The sequence below is a fragment of the Globicephala melas genome, chromosome 3 (genome assembly GCF_963455315.2).
Source record: "Globicephala melas chromosome 3, mGloMel1.2, whole genome shotgun sequence".
Lineage (NCBI taxonomy): Eukaryota > Metazoa > Chordata > Mammalia > Artiodactyla > Delphinidae > Globicephala > Globicephala melas.
The window spans coordinates 27,829,252-27,847,042 of NC_083316.1; the positions used below are offsets into that span (position 1 = coordinate 27,829,252).

The 17,791-nt window shown below is 43.5% G+C and overlaps 1 protein-coding gene across 1 annotated transcript in view; it reads right to left on the reverse strand.

The window, feature by feature from the left end:
* ADAMTS12 (ADAM metallopeptidase with thrombospondin type 1 motif 12) overlaps positions 1–17,791 on the reverse strand; it is a 388,903-nt gene that overhangs the window by 355,790 nt on the left and 15,322 nt on the right. Inside the window, exon 2 of the mRNA XM_060295700.1 lies at positions 13,988–14,349. Within this exon, the coding sequence (XP_060151683.1) occupies positions 13,988–14,349 (362 nt within the window). The remainder of the gene's footprint in view (positions 1–13,987; positions 14,350–17,791) is intronic.

A 17,791-nucleotide genomic window follows, 5' to 3' on the forward strand; every position in this document is an offset into this window, starting at 1 on the left:
AGAGAGAGACAGAGACAGAGACAGAGACAGAGACGCACACACATACATGCACACTCACACGCACATGCACACACACACACACCACCACCATGGAATAATATTCAGCCTTTAAAAAGAAGGAAATTCTACCATTTGGGACAACATGGATGGACCCTGCATGGTAAACGATAGTATGTTAGTGATCGTAAGTACCTTGGCCACAGACTGGTCACAGTGTCAGTGGTCCTGAGTTCTATGAGATCATGGAAATTGTTCAGCCTTCATTTCACAGACAAGGAAGCTGGAAGCTTGAGGAATTAAGGGACTTGCCTCAGAGCTCCTGAGAGCCAGGAGCAGTCAGACATAAAGTACAGGTTTTTCAACTCCAAGTCCAATGTTTTTGATTAATAAAATACTCTTCTTAAACCTACATCACAGTGGACTGGACTAGAGATTGAATTAAAAGGGAAGAAAAGCCCACTTGTCAAACTTGCATCTCTTTATTAAAACAGTTGAATGGAAACAGAATTAACTAGTAAAAGACGGAATCATTTCCAGAGGAAGGATGTAAAGCATTTCTCAGTAGATCTCAAATCCTTTCCTGTTCATTTGGCAAGGCAAATGCCATCACAACCTTCCAGAGAGAAAAGAATACCCAGTCAGAAGAGAAACTAGATGAGTGCCTTCTATCCATCCTCCAAGATCAGACGTGCCCTTCGCTCCAGTGCAATTTCAAACAAATGATGGTCAAGGATGTTGTACGTCTTCAGCTGTAACAGTTGCTGTGATTTCATCCATCTTCTGAACCACAGCTTCAGATAAAAGTTGCTTTCTGTAGACATTCTCTATTAGCTAGCTCCCTCCCTCCCCTCCCCCCCCCACACACAGTCTGTTCCTCTACCTGCAATAAACACCAATTTGTCTGGAAACTCTGCTAAAAGCAGTTCATTTCCAATGTTCTTTCTCTATCAAGTTATGTAGAGGTTGGAAAAGAGGTAAGAAATTTGTATAAATTATATAAGTTAAATAACTTATGTTGTATGTTATATGAGTTAAATGTATATATTTAAAATTATATGTAACGTAAACATATAAAATACATAAATTATTTTCAAAGCTAAATATATACATAAGTTTTAGAAGTTAAATAAGCTTTATTCAATGAACAGCTCAACCTCATGTGTTCCTTCTGCAGATGTGCTTTAAAAAATTGTAAAAATAACTAAAATACAGCAAAAGCAAGAGAAAGGAAAGCCAAAGAGAAAGCCCAGAAAACTCACAACCGGGGAGGGTCAGGAGATCGGTCATTAAGAGACAAGCTGAGAATGTTGGAGGATCGGAAAGAGAGAAGTTCAGTGGTAAACTTAAAAAAAAAATTTTTTTTTTAATTTGCTAGAAGAAAGGAAGCCTGCTTGGACGGAAAGTAGCGCTATCTGATGACCCAGTCAGAGACTGGAAGCTGTGCATCTTTTAATTGTGTGACTCATTCTTTGGGGCCAAAGCAGAAATCAAGTGAGGAAAAAATTTCCAGAGAAAAATCTGTCTGTAAACAGGGTGGCGGGTGGTCAGGGGAGGGTGGATTGGTGAAGGGGAGAGTCAATGACATGAAATGGGACCGTTTAGTATGAACTTTTGTAACTGATAAATCTGTTTCTCAGAATAGCTTACTGTCATCCCAGCCAACTTCACTGCAGAACCATGAAGGAATTGCAGTGAGAATGTGTGGTCTGGAAGTCAAAGAAGCTGGGTCTGGAAGGAAGCACCTTTTTAAGTGAACTCCTGGATTATCTCAAGCAGGGAAATCAACAAATCCAGCAACATACACCATTGGGGAATCTCAGAAGTTCATTTTCTAATGGGTTTGCTTAGAGGAAGATTTTCAGTTTTTGACTATTTTTAAAGGCTTAAAAGCAAATAACCAGGTATAATCTATGAAGAAGGCAAACAAGGACAACTGTGGTGTTAACAAATGGTTACAGACAAGTGGAAAGAGAAACACATGCACACTTTCTCTAAGGCCCCAATGTATTTAGTCAAGGATATAGAACTTAATGGAAGTAAGGTGGCCAGGCCCAGGAGCAGAGGCCGTGTCTCCTGTCCCTGTGGTCTAGGGGGTGCACTGCTGTAAGTGGCCCTCTCTGCATGGATAGTGTCCTCCCAGAGCTGAGAAGGGAGCCCCATTCTTGCTTTGCCTTTTATACCTAGACTTGCACAAACATTCTGGAAAATGCCACACTTATAAGCTCTTAAGGGAATATTTATAAACATCAAGGTCTCTTCATTCTTAACCCAAACTTACCATCAACAAGGCTCCATCCCTTCGGGAAGGGGACGAAAGTCTAAACAGTATCAGTTGTTATTGTCTCTCCCAGCCTTCCAGGGCCCAGAAAGCTTGTCTCTTCTCAACAGTTTAGATGAAGACACAGAAACAAGAGATTGCTACTTAGCGCAGGCACCAGAGAGATGAGAATGAAAGAGCCTGAGAACCACCAGAAGTTGTCCTGGTAAGAGCTGCCATGCCAAAGACACGGGCTCTAACATAACAAAACACGGCAGAGGACAGAAGAGCAGCAAAGGATGACAATGGGTCCACCTGACCACTATAACCCGTCTTAGTTGGCTCCCAAGGTCACATGTACCTTCTCAGTCTTTTTCTGGGTCACATTATCTAAGATTCCTCTTCCATCCTTTCACTCATCGACACCAATTAGAATAAGCAGCATCTCCCACCCACTGCTTCTAGGCATCATTGGGCATTTGGGCAAACAATTTGCCAAAAGGATGCAATATGTAAAAGACTGAACTCAAATAGAATTAGGGAAGCTGGATTTGATGGGCCAGCGCCTGTCAAATTTTAATGCACATACAAATCCCATGGGGATCTTGTTAACATTTAGGCTCTGATTCAGCAGATGAGAGGGGTGTGATCTGAGAACCTGCATTTCTAACAGGCTCTCAGGTGGTGCTCATTCTGCTGGTCCATGGGCCACACATTTAGCTGCAAGGACCCAGTCCACTCAAATAAGAGACCCAAAGGGGCAAAGGATACCATCTAAGGTTACATCGTTAGTAAGTATCGAGCTTGGACTTGAACTCAGTTCCTGTGACTCCCAAATCCAGTGGGACTGCTCCATGTGAAAAGTATGCCATCTCCCCCGACTTGGCTGTGTCTCTCCGACATGGGTTATATGGTGGTTAAAATTAAATCAGTCCTATCACCCTGAAAGATCATCTCCAAAAGTCAAGTTAAAACGTTATTTTCAATTACAAAACCTAAAACCCAGGCCTCCTGTTTTCTCATTTTTCAACGTTCTTATTAACATCTGTCAGTCAATGGAGACATTTTTGAAAAGAACCAGATCTTTCTGAAAGCTAATATTTAAGCTCCCTTGACCTATGATTCATGCTGGATCAAAAAAGAAGAGAAATATTAATATATGAACATCTAGTGAGAAACTCTGGACACCTAATCTTCAGTCTCTGTAATGAAAACAGAAATGAGATTCAAAGCAGAGTCTCCAGAGAAGAGAAGAGTAACGTGTCTATGCTGCACTTGTGTGGACACGGAAGCCAAGTAATTAGCCTGGTAATAAACAGAACATCCAGCCGCTCATCTCCCATCACAGCTGAGGGTCATTCCTGTCCTGGACCATAGGGAGGGTCCCTGATTCACAATCAGTGCTTCTTGAACTACTGATTCTTCAGGTCTCTCTCTCGCTTTCAATCTGTCAAGCTGGGAACTCACAAAATGAACCTGATGAATTGAAAAATAAGCAGAAAGACAAAAAGGGAGAGAAGCGGGGGGGGGTGGGCTGGAAATGCTCATATTTATGAACCTGTAACACAAAGCATTAATAGTGAGGAGAGGAATCTCCCGCCTGCTAGAGGCCCCGTTCCAAAGTCTAATGTCTGAGTAAGCATGGGTCTTACCAGGCAACCCCCAAAGGTCAGGGGTCACGGAGAATTCCTCGGCCTGGGAGCAGAGTTAGGAGATACACAGAGCATTTCTTTCCCTCCCCCTGGCGAGGAACAACAAACTCTGACATGCAGGCACCTCGCAACTCAAATGAGCGCTTTCTGCAAATAAGCCACCAAGTTCCGCATCGGGAAGCAAGGCGAGAAGCCGCGCTGAGAAAGTTTTCCCACACAGCTCTGCCAGCGGGTTTCATTCCTCAGCTACATCGCCCCAACTTCAGCTGAGTTCAAGAACAAGAGGGCAGAAACGGCTGCATTTTTGGATTGTATGTTAGGAACCAGCAGGGCTTTCCAGCTGGGCCAAGAACTCAACAGCACTCGAGGGAGTGACATGGTATAAAGTATATCCCTCTCATTAGAGGCACCACCATAAAGCAGAGACTTTTAAATGTCACTAATCTCATTTGTAGCATCCACATAGCAAAACGCAGAGAACACTTAATGTTTGCATTTTTGGACATCGGAACCTAACAAAATTTAAACTGTGAAAATTATTGTAACAGCCCATCCTAGCAAAAACTGATACCTTGCTGGTTAGAAGCTGGAAAACGATTCCAGAGTTCCATACTGTCCTGCATCCGAAGATTGAATTTCTTTTCAGAGTATCCCTTCCATTTGTTCTGGTGACAAAGATTAAAATTCTATTCCCTTCCGGGTGAAGATGGCTAAGCAAAGAAAGAAAAGGATGCCTTCAAACATGACTCTTGGGTATATATTTCAGCAGAAATGTTTCACTGCAGTTTCGGGCATCCTTATGGGAGCAGTGTTTTTTCTCTACACATATTTATAGAAACTGAGCCTTTATGTATCAATAATTGTTTCTTCTTGAGAAGACCCCCTCCCTTGTGTTCCAGCTCAAGCAGTTGTTCACTAGAGATCAGTAGCAAAGACCCCCGAGTTTCAGGAAATAGAACAGACTTGTTCTTCACCTTGAAGCAAAAGGGAGATTGGGAAAGGCACTCGGTCAGGACTTGCTGCAGCTCAGTGGAAAAGGATCTGTTACTAATGCACACACACCCCATCTCTCCACACTGTTATTTGAAACTGAATACCTCAGGCTTTGGGGAACACACTGGCCGTGGATTGCTGTGTTCCCCTGTGATTGTCACTTGGGGGCCACAGAGCCAAGTCCTATGGGAAGGGGGCTCCAGGGCTACTGCAGTAGCACACATTTGTGCAAATTGCAAGAGGGGGCAATTGCAGGGGAGGCAGATGAAATTTTAACAGATGCCCCCTCCAGACAGATGAATTTTAAAAGGCACCGCATCTAAGTAGACAAATTACAAAAAGATGCTCCTCTTTGACCACAAGGATTATAAAAATACCCCTTTTCCTCCTGGAGCCAGGACATGGTTCGGCTGGCAGAGCCTGAGATGGATTTCAGCCCCAACTGGTCCCCTGGATGGGGTACCTTTGTAGGGTTTGTAACGCAAAAACTGCCCGGTGGGACCCAGCACCTTTAGGTTGGGCATCCCTCTGAAGAAAGTAGATATTCCTTGAAAGGAACTCCTGGAAAGGAGAACTAGAAACAAAGATGGGTCTCAGGCTAGGGAAATTTCCTCCTTTCCCAGCAGCCTCATGATTGGACCCAGGCCTCCGGAGAGAACTATGTTTAGGGGCATCCCTTACACTGGAGATTGCTGTAGGATGATTCATGCTACATGATGAAAGCCCAAGTGCTTGGTTAGAGATGCTCTTGAAGTTCAGCCTAGGCTCTAAGCACAGCCAAGGTGACTGGCAGTTTTAGGTTATTATTTGTGTTGTACTTCTCTTCCTTTTACATGCAAACCTTCAAAGAAATCTTGCTGAAAATTATAGTTTGGACTCTGATGTGTTTTACAGAACAAAGAAAAGGCCTGAATGAGATGCAGAAGAGAATAGCAAAGTTGATTGCGGTGTCCCCTTGCCAAAGTCAACATGATGGTGGCAGTCACCATGCTTGTAGAGTGATAGACCCAGGAGGATCTTGGAGTAGAGGTAACATCACCCAGCCATGATGGGGAGCCAGCACCCTGGGAACCCATCAGAAGTGGCTCAGGGAACATTTAAGCAGACTGCATTCTGGAGTTCAATAGATGGCATTCAAGTCATTGCTTGGGTAGCTGAGGAATTATAATCTCATTGTGAAGCCACAGACTGGGAGGGTCTACAGAAACTTGGAGCAGTATAAAGGCTAAATACTGAAATAAGCACATCCATTCAACCACTATTTACTGAGTGTTTATTATGAAACATAGCTTAACATGTGCAAACAAGACAGGGTGAGAGGAAGAAAAGTTAAGCAAAAAAGAGAAGAAAATATCAGGTATTTTAGGTTTTTTAAAAAATAAAATAGGCAATGTGATAGAATACCGGAGGAGTGTAGACTTTGTGTAGTCAGGGAATACCACAAGCTGGGATCTGAAAGACAGAAGAAGAAGAAGGTGCAGCTATGTAGAAATCCGAGGGAAGAGTGTTGTAGGCAGAAGAAACCGTCCATGCAAAGACAATGAAGCCAGAGTGTGCCTGATACTTTGAAAAACAGAGAGAAGGTCAGTGTGGCTAGAGGACTCTGCAGGAGGGCAACATGGTGGGAGAGGGGTGCAGGGAGGTGGGCCCCCCAGATCAGAGGGAGCTCTGGAAGCCAGGGCAAGTTATTTGGATTTTCTTGAGGGAGGGAGGACCAAGCATCGTGGACTTAAAACCAGTAGAAGATTTTAAGCAGAAGAATGCACTGCTCTATAAATGTGTTTAGAAGTCCAGTCTTGTCACTCTGCGAGTAATAGCTTGTAGGGAGTTAAGGGAAGAAGCAGAGGAGCCACTCGGGAGGTCGATGCAATGGTCCAGAGGAGAGAGAATGGTGACTAGGACTAGGGCACGGTTTCTCAGCCTCGGAACAATTGACATTTTGGACCATATAATCCTTTGTTGTGGGGCTGTTCTGTGCATTATAGGAAGTTTAGTAGCATCCTTGGCCTCACTAGATGCCAGACGCAATCCTCCCCTCCCCCAGTGGTGACAACCCAAAATGTCTCCAGACATTGCCAAATGTCACTTGGCGGGCACAACCAGCCCTGCTGAGAATTTCTGGACTAGGGGGTTAGCTGTGGAGGTGACAAGAGTGGTAAATTCTGAATATATTGATATTTTGAAGGAAGAGCTGATAGGACTTGCTGATAAGAATAGATAGAGAGTGTGAGAAAAAGAGATGAGTCAATGATAGAATAATTCCATGGGTTTTTGACCTGGGTAACAGGGAAAATGGAGTTACCACGTACAGCAATGGGGAAGAGTGTGGGAGCAGGGAATTGAGGGTGTTGCTTTGAACATCTTAAATTTGAGATTCCTGTTAGGCATGTGGAAATGGCAGATAGACAGCTGAAGTTCCAAGAAATGTCAGAGTTAGATATACAAATGTAGTAGTTAGTCACATACATATACAGAGATAGAGATAGAGGATATAGATGATAGATAGACAAATAATTAGATGATTAGATTGATAGATATAATGATGATAGATAGATAGATAGACAGATAGATTGCAAAGGGCATGTTGGAATGAAAACAGTCACTAAAAAGCAGGTTCTTGCCACAACTTTCCAGATAGGTTGCACATTTAAAAGCTTGTAAAAAGGCAGTCAAATTAAAAGGGCACTGAAGTCCTTCAGACTGAAAAGAAATCATAGATCATACTACTGAGGAATAGAAATTTATGTTACACCAGGACACTCTTCTCCAAGCATGCCCTAAATCGACGAGCCAAATCTCACCTATGAATAAAATGTGGTCATCCCACCAGCCCCCGTCTTTCCGTGATGGGGAGACAGTGAGGCTCAGCACAGAAGAAATTGCTATCATTCTACCAGACTAATTTAGAATCAGGAAACTTTCCAAAACAGAATATTGCAAGAATTAATATGACCAAACAAACCAGGGGAACAAATTTGCAAAAATGGTTCACTATTTTTTTTTTCCCAAATAAATTATCTGACCCAGAGGGGAAAAAAAGGCAACTGTTGGAGTCTATTTAAGAGACTCATTCTCTACCCACACTAACTACCCTATGGGTGGGGTAGGTCTGATGCCCCACAAGGACAGCCCACCCAATGGGTGATATTATAAGGGTGATGGGCTGGAAGATTTCCTGTGAGAAATGCCATCAGAGTGGAATTTAGAATTCCTCCCCAGAAGGCTGTATAACTCTCACCTTGGGAAAGAGGGAGGACCAAGCATCGTGGACCTTTCAGTTCCACCAGTCAACCTAGATAGGTCTCATGGGCAGAATTGGAAGAGACCTACCATGTTCATGGATTAGAAGACTAATGTAGTAAATGTCAATTTCCCCAAATTAATATATAGGTTTAATATAATTCCTGTCAAAAAAAATCTCAGCAATTTTTTATTGTCAGATTATTCTGAAATTTATATGGAAAGGAAAAGAAGTTAGAATTACTAAAACAATTCTGAAAAAGAAGAATAAAATGGGAGCAATCAGTCTACTTGATTTCAATACTGATTTTAAAGCAATAGTAATGAAGACATAGGAATGAAAATTCTATTGGTAGACTAGAACATAAAACTCAGAAACAGACTCACAGAAATATGTCCAACTGATTTTTGACAAGTGCAGAAGCAATTCAATAGAGGGAAGGTAGCCTTTTAAAATATGGTGCTAGAGCAATCAGACATCCATAGGCAAAAAAAAGAGAAGAAAAAGGAGGAAGGATGGAAGGGAGGGAGGGAGGGAGGGAGGGAGGAAGAAAGGGAATGAGCCTTTACCTAAGTCTCACACTTTAAACAAAAATTAACTCAAAAGAGAATAGAGGCAGGAAGGAAATGAGTGTGCTTAAAAGGACAACATGAGTGATTGTTTTCATGGTAATGTTGGGCATCTTGACTGTATCCATGTCAGATCCTGTCTATGATATTATATAGTAATTTTGCAAGATGTTACCACTGTGGGGGAAGGGGACCTCTCTGTATAGGTTCTTACAACGGCATATGAAACTACAACTATCTCAAGATAAAAAGTTTAACTCTAAAAAAACTAAAAATAACACCTTTTCAAAATTTTAATCCATAGTTGAGCTTGAAACAAGACAGGAAATCTCAATAGGCCCAAAGGGAAAGCGAAAGAGAGTTGAGTAGGAGTTGAAGTTGAATAACCCTGCTATTCAGATTAGGGGTCAGCCTTCAACTCCTCAGCAGGGCCTGGAATTGAGGCTAGGGTTTAGGATGGAGCCAAGAACTGTATTCACTTTAATAAAGACTGAGCTGAGAAATACTCTGCCTGACTGTGAGTAAAAATTAAAAATAATTTTTTACTGACTCAAGTATGCAGTCTAGATAGTGCATGCCTAGCCCAAGCCCCTTGGTGGAAGTGGGGTACTCCATGAAGAGGCAGAACCCCAATCCTGTATCACACATAAGTGTGGAGTCTAACACCTTGCACTATCCTCCTAGTCCAGAAATCTAAACTGAAATACGAACAGCAAACTAGCCTGCAACACATCGTGTAGGGCCCTTGATAACAGCAAATCCAGCACCACACCCCAGGGTTCTCACAGGTAACAACTCCCACTGCGGATGAATTCTGAATCTAATTGATAAAAGAATACAGTTTCTCTATCAAAGAACATAGAATAAAACAAATCAACTAAACTGTTCAAAAGAAACAAATTCCATAACTTCAAAGTTTATACAAATGTTGAGGGGAAAAGATGGTGAAAATGGTGAAGATGACAGAGAGAAAGTTGCTGAGTCAACTTTCAGACAGGGACTGACCCGGTCTGAAAGCAGCTTCCAAGAGGATGGGTACCAGAGCCGTGTGAGAGGATATTAACTGGAGGAAGGAGATCATCCCACATCTTGTCATGGGTGACCTTCCTTGGGTCTTCAGTTTGTAACCATCTGAGTCTTCTCCAAGGGAGACTAGATGAACCTCAAATTATAGAAAACTCCAAGAGAACACAGCCTCCAACATTAGGATGAGCCCATCTGAAGCAAAGAATATGCCAGCCCTGAGCCATACGAACAAGAAGCAAATGTCCTGCTCCACACAAGAGGGTTTCCTGCCTCAGAAAGCCTTCCCCAATGCCACCTCTGTCCCTAGGAGTGCTGGGAGGCTTAGAGGCAGCATATCCTAAGCCTGCCATCCTGTGAATCTGAGTGTGGGGTCGTCCCTGGGTGAAAAGGAAAATAAATATCCTGGAGATCAGGCCCCAGACAACTGGCCAGGAGAAATCAGACTCAAGTCCAACCACTACCTTTTGACTAGAACCACTGTAGATGAGCACTGTGAAATGATGGTACATGAGCAAATGAGCTTGAAGCCAGCCAACTTGTGTGCTCACAAAACGAACTCATTGGGCTTTCGGTGCCTTTTTTATAATCATCCATTAATTGTCCAATTATGTGTGAAAAGATCCAAAATAATCCCAGTGGACTGGTTCTCCTGGAAAAACATCATTCAGGGATTTAGATCTAAAACTTTCCATCATCTTGGCCACCACATAAGTCTATTAGTTCACATTCGTTTCTTTGTGCTCCTGTGCTTAGCATGAATCTGAAATCTGAATCTGAAAATGGCCACATGGTGGATCCTGCAGCTCTCTGGGGCCATTAGAAATTGCAAAGCTCCCAGTATTCTATTCCCAAGCCTGGAATAATGCTAACCAGCATGCGATTTCCCTTAGAGAAAACAAGATGGAAGTAGGGAGAAATTGAGGGCAATGGTCCTCAACCCTGGCTGCACGCTAGAATCACCTGGGTGAGCGGCTACTTTAGAGCAATACTGGCTAATACTGCTCATTAATACCCACTCGCACTAATCCAGTGATTGGCAACACCTAATGCACATCGGAATCTCCTAGAGAGCTTTTAAAAATACTGACGCCTGGGCTCCACCCCCACTGACCAGTCAAATCAGAGCATCTGGAACATGGGGTTGTGGCATGGGTACTTTTTTAAAGCTCCTTAGGTACTACTATACAGCACAGGGAATAACTATTCAGTAACTTGTAATAACCTATAATGAAAAATAATCTGAAATATATATATATATACATATATATATATAACTGAATCACTTTGCTGTATACCTGAAATTAACACAGTATTGTAAATCAACTATATTTCAATTTAAAAAAAAAAAGCCTTAGTTGATCTAATGTTCAGCCTGGGTTAAGAATGACTGCCCTAGTCCAGGCCTTTAGGGAGCATCAGAATCTCCTGAAGAGGTCATTAAATCAAAGGTTTCAAAGAAAGCAGTTAACAGACACCAAAAGTAGATTTGAGGCTCCCACGGAGGAGGGGAGATGGGAGGATTGGAGAGTGACTGCTAAGGGGTTTCTTCGGGGTCTAATGAGAATGTTCTAAAATCTATTGTGGTGATGGCTGCACAACCCTGTGAACATATTTAAAGCCATTGGACTGTATACTTTAGGTGGGTAAATTGTATGTATGTGAATTACATCTCAGTAAAGCTGTTAAAACACACTCACATAGGTTTCTGCCCACCCCCAGAGATTCTGATGCACTTGTTCTGAAGTGTAGCCCATGAATTTGCCTTTTTAATGAAATCCCAGGTGATGTTGATTCTGTGAAGTCACAGACCAAACTGCTCTAGGCCACAGAAAGGCAATGGCATTTAAACTTTCTAGGATTTTATGAGCACGATAACGGTTTATGAATGGTTAATGGTAGTGACTATAGGTGGGTTCCCCCATCAGTGTTCTCTGGAGCAGTGTGGCTTTTGCATGTTTGTTTTGTGGATCACTTCACTCCTATGTGCCTGTCCTTCTAGAACAAGGGCTCTTTCTTCTGTTACCCTAGTCGTAGAGGATCAGGTGACACTGATGCTTCCAGGGTTGTCTCATAGAAATGAAAGCAGAAATTGCAAAGGGAAAATGTGATATGAACCCAGAGGAAACCCAGAGGATTAGGACCATGGAGCCAGGAGATATCCCCTGGTTCAACCAAGCACTGTATGAGACCCTGGGAGAAGAAGAAAAGAATAGGGCATCTTTTTTTATTTTGTGTCATTTATGAAATGATAAATAGCTACATATGAATATCTAGATTTACCAAAAAATGGCAAAGCAAGACTTTCCGCTTATCGTACAAAACGATTCATCCCCAGAGGTCCTTCAGAACATTGAACTTTCTTGGTACCTATAAACTGATGTACAATGTTTTACATTAATTTTCCCACAGTTTTCAAGCAAAGCCAAACTAGACAGGTACAGGATAAACAGACTCTTAAATTATGAAGAGCAGGGTTCTTATCAAACTGGCAGTAAGGATGGGAGGATTTGAGATGAGCGCTTCCTGTAGGAATGTGAACACCACTAGCGGGTTTGCCCAGCAAAACAACCCCGGTCAGACTTCCCTGGTGGCACAGTGGTTAAGAATCCACCTGCCAACGCAGGGGACACGGGTTTGAACCCTGGTGCAGGAAGATCCCACATGCCACGGAGCAACTAAGCCAATGCGCCACAACTACTGAGCCTGTGCTCTAGAGCCCACGAGCCACAACTACTGAGCCCATGTGCCACAACTACTGAAGCCCACATGCCTAGAACCCGTGCTCCACAACAAGAGAAGCCACCGCAATGAGAAGCCCACGCACCGCAACGAAGAGGAGCCCCTGCTCGTCACAACTAGAGAAAGCCCGTGTGCAGCAACAAAGACCCAACGCAGCCAGAAATAAACAAACAAACAAATAAATAAATAAATTTATATTAAAAAAAAAAGCCCATGTACAGGTGCCAAGGCCGATGCCCAAGTCTCTGCCACAACTGTCCCCAGGACTCTGGAGGCTTTCCACCCACAGTCAGTCCCTAAGTACCCCTGGTTAGTGCTGGTGCCTGCCCCCTACTCCAGCATGACGAAACCTCAACATAAGTCCTAGGCATTGTTCGCCAAGCAGCTACCAGTGGGGCTGTCACTGTCGTCGCTGCTAGAAGTAAGGGGGAACAAAGGGCCCACTTTTTTTTTTAAGGTTTAAATTTTGAAAAACAAGCTTGGTCACATTTTGAGAGGCAGCACAGAACAGTTGAAAGACTCGGGCTCAAATTAACAACAACACAGTAAAGATATTCAACATCTCCAAACTGCATCATCTGTTAAAACATAGCTAAACTGGTGGCGGGGTGGGGGCACATTGTAGAGAGGACAGTGTGTGTAAATCACATAATAAGCCACACGTTCCAGTGTCTGGCATGTTAGAAATATAAATAATAATAATAGCAGCCAATCTTCATTATCTACTATTTACTAAATACTCTTCTAAGATTTATATATATATGAATTCATTTAATGCTCACAGTACTCTATTACAGGGGTCAGCAAACTTTTTCTGCAAAGACCAGATGGCAAATATCTGGGGCCTCGTGGCCCCATACAGTCTCTATCCTGAACACCCAGCTCTGCTCTTGCAGCTCAAAAGCAGCCGTAGACAATATAAACACATGGGCATATCTGTGTTTCAATAAAGTTTTATTTATAGAAACAAGAGGTGGTCCAGATTTGGCCTGTGGGCTGTAGTTTGCCAACCCCTGCTCTGTGAGTTGGGTGCTATCATTATCTCCATTTTACAGAGGAGAAAACAGAGGCACAAAGGAATCAACTGACAGCCCAAGGGCCCACATGAAATCTGATTATAAACTACCCGCAGTCAACAATTAGATCATAGCAGCTGCTGCCATCACCATCCCATCTGTAAGCCTCGCACTCAGAAGTGGCTGGCCACCCAGTCAGTCACCAGCACGCTCAGAGCTGCCTCGGAGGTTGAAGACCCAACTCCGATCCCCTCCTCTCCTTGCCCTGATATTCCTGGTTGAAGTTCTTCCTGGACCCTCAATGTCCATATTCCCCCTACCACCCAGACTGATTTTAATTTTATGCATTTTCTCCCCAGCCTGTTTGGAAGCCCAGACCATGCACACCACAAGTGCTCAATTCCTATGCGTTAAATGCATCTACGAACCCACTGGCAGTGGGTGTGCAGACCACGACAGTCAGGGACTGAGGGCAGAGAAGTAAGGGGACTCACCAGTCCATGGCAGGCACTGAGGGCTGCAGTCCCAACCCTGGTGCCTTGCTGCAGAACTGTGCCCCTGAGATGGCAGGGGGGACCCGAGGAAGCCTCCATCTTCACATGGGAGAGGTTCCCATATCTCCTCTCCACGATGTAGCTTTTGGAAAGTAATCCCTGATTGACCGTCAAGTTAAAAAACAGGTCCTTCTCCTCATGGGAAATTCTGTAGTACACCCGGTCCTCTGGGCCATCCAAATCTCTCTTCTTCCTGCTGCTGGTGACAGGATGGTGCAAGCCATAAGATAGAAAATGTCCGCTCGCGTCGACTCGGACAGGAGCCACCACGTGGTATTCTGGCAGGGCCTTGACAAAATGCTCTGGAAAAAAAGGAGACGCAGAATAAGCCTAAGAGATCCCTGCTGAGTCTGTGGCAAGACAAATACACCTTGTTTGGAACTTAGATTTCACCCTGTTGATTGCAAAATCCCACTGTTGAAGTGTAGAGATCGTTTCCACCATACAAACACCATCAATATCAAATTCCCCGAACAACACAAATTTACCTGGGACTGTCTCATAGATGACAGGTGGCTCTCTGAGCTGACACCAAGACATAGCTCTGGATGTCAGATGTTTTACTGGAGACAAACTAAGACAAGAATTAACTCATGAGGAATATGGTTAGGAAAGGGGCAAGATCATTATGACAAACAGGAACATTTCAGGTCTAGAGTTCATTAATACAAATCACAGGGCTTCACATAAGGAGTGTAAATGCCTCTGGAATTTCCAGTTAAGTCATGTTGGAGGAAAACTGCAAAAGCACAGTGAACCCATCATGTACACTCTGACAAACCTTGCACGGTTACAGCACAAGTGTTCTGTAATGTAGCAATGAGTACTTAAAAGAACTTGGGTGTTTCTTTTTTATTTTTATAAAATATACAACATAAAATGGTAAGGGAACGTACTAGGATCAGAGGCATGGGGTCAAAATATGAAAATTGCCACTTTAGAAATTCAAGACACGCACACTTCTTCCTTCCTTCCACACACAAGAACACAGACACCTTTTGACTTCCTCAAATTGAAATCTCCATCACTGCCTCTTCATTCTCCTGTTTGAGAATAACAAGGAATCTAACTAGTACGGAGTAAGCATCAGGCTCTGGATTACAGACTACTTAAAGCAAACCATTAACCACTTAAACGCAGATAAACGAATCTTTTGCTTCAGGCAAAAAAAAAAAAAAAGAGAGAGAGGGAGGGAAGGAAGGAAAGAAGAAAACAAAAGGGGAAGGAGAGGGAGAAGGAGAGAGAGGAAGAGGAAAAAAATTCTACTTTTTTCTACTTTTCTATTTCCACCTCCCAGCTGTACCTCTTGCACTTTGTAACTTGCGTTACTTTGTTCAAGTTACCTCCCCAACTACAATGTCTTTCACACTCTCTATCAGAATCTTATGTTTAACATAATCTTATGCTTATTTTTTAAAGTCCCAACTCAAATTCTCCCTCTTCTTTCTCCTAATGTCCTTGCTTAAAGTTCTTTCTCCCTCCCCTGAACCCCCATGTCCTTACTTTCTGTAGCTCCCAGAACAGCCCAATTTTACAAAGCCTTTTGTTTATTATATTATTTATTCCCAAACCCTTTAGAGGCCAGAATCTTGCACATCACAGGTACCCAATTCATTTGTGTGGATGTAGCAGTGAACACATTTGTAGCTGGCTAAACAAAAGAACTGGACTTCATAGGGTACAATTACAAAAGAGTTCTTTTCCAGACAACTGCCTTCAAACACACTTGTTGTTCATCTGTGCCTTGGGTGAAATATAGGACAGACAACATCAAAAAACAACCCAGTTAAGAAAACGGGCAGAGGACCTGAACAGACATTTTTCCAGAGGAGTCATACAGATGGCCAACAGGCACATTAAAAGATGCTCAACATCACTAATCATTGGGGAAATGCAAATCAAAACCACAATGAGATATCACCTCACACCTGTCAGAATGGCCATCATCAAAAAGACAACAAATAACAACTATTGGCGAGAATGTGGAGAAAAGGCAACCCTGGTACACTGTTGGGGGAAATGTAAGTTGCTGCAGACCCTATGGGAAACAGTATGGCAGTTCCTCAAAAAACTAAAAATAGAACTACCATATGATCCAGCAATTCCACTTCTCTGTATTTCTCCAAAGAAAACAAAAGCACTAATTTGAAAACATATATGCACCCCAATGTTCATAGCAGCATTATTTACAACAGCCAAGATATGGAAGCAACATAAGTGTCTATCAATAGATGAATGGATAAGGAAGATGTGACGTATATATACAATGGAATATTACTCAGCCATAAAATATTACTAGGCATAAAAAAGAATGAAATCTCACATTTGTGACAACATGGATGAACCTAGAAGGTATAATACTAAGTGAAATAAGAGAAAGATAAATACCCTATGATCTCACTTATATATGGTATCTAAAAACCAAAACAAATGAACAAACATAACAAAACAGAACAGACTCATAGATACAGAGAATAAACAGGTGGTTGCCAAAGGGGAAGGGGTAGGGGGATGAGTGAAATAGATGAGGGAGATTAAGAGGTACAAACTTCCAGTTACCAAATGAGTTATGGGGATGAAATATACAGTGTGGGGAATATAGTCAATAATACTGTCATGGGGAAACCTTCAAGATGACACAGGAGTAAGACATGGAAATCACCTTCCTCCCCACAAATACATCAGAAATACATCTACATGTGGAACAACTCCTACAGAACACCTACTGAACGCTGGCAGAAGACCTCAGACTTCCCAAAAGGCAAGAAACTCCCTATGTACCTGGGTAGGGCAAAAGAAAAAACAGACAAAAGAATTGGGACGGGACCTGCACTTCTGGGAAGGAGCTGTGAAGGAGGAAAAGTTTCCAGACACTAGGAAGCCCCTTCGAGGGCGGAGACTGTGGGGGTGGCGGAGGGAGGAAGCTTCAGAGCCATGGAGGACAGCGCAACAATGGGGGTGCAGAGGGCAAAGTAGAGAGATTCCCGCACAGAGGATCGGTGCTGACCAGAAGTCACCAGCCTGAGAGGCTTGTCTGCTCACCCGCCGGCATGGGCGGGGGCTGGGAGCTGAGGCTTGGGCTTCGGAGGCCAGATCCCAGGGAGAGGACTGGGGTTGGCTGTGTGAACACAGCCTGAAGGGGCTAGTGCGCCACGGCTAGCTGGGAGGAAGTACGGGAAAAAGTCTGGAGCTGCCGAAGAGGCAACAGACCATTGTTTTAGGGTGCGCGAGGAGAGGGGATTCAGAGCACCACCTAAACAAGCTCCAGAGACTGGCGCGATCTGTGGCTATCAGCGCAGACCCCAGAGATGGGCATGAAACGCTAAGGCTGCTGCTGAAGCCACCAAGAAGCCTGTGTGCAAGCATAGGTCACTGTCCGCACCTCCCCTCCTGGGAGCCTGTGCAGCCCACCACTGCCAGGGTCCCATGATGCAGGGACAACCTCCCAGGGAGAACACATGGCACGCCTCAGGCTGTTGCAATGTCATGCTGGTCTCTGCTGCCACAGGCTCACCCCACATCCGTACCCCTCCCTCCCCCAGGCCTGAGTGAGCCAGAGCCCCCTAATCAGCTGTTTCGTTAACCCCATCCTGTCTGGTCGAAGAACAGACACCCTCAGGTAATCTCCACAGTCAACTTGATGCATGCGGCATCTGTGGAATACCTGAATAGACAATGAAACATCCCAAAATTGAGGAGGTGGACTTTGGGAGCAACTGCAGACTTGGCGTTTGCTTTCTGCAT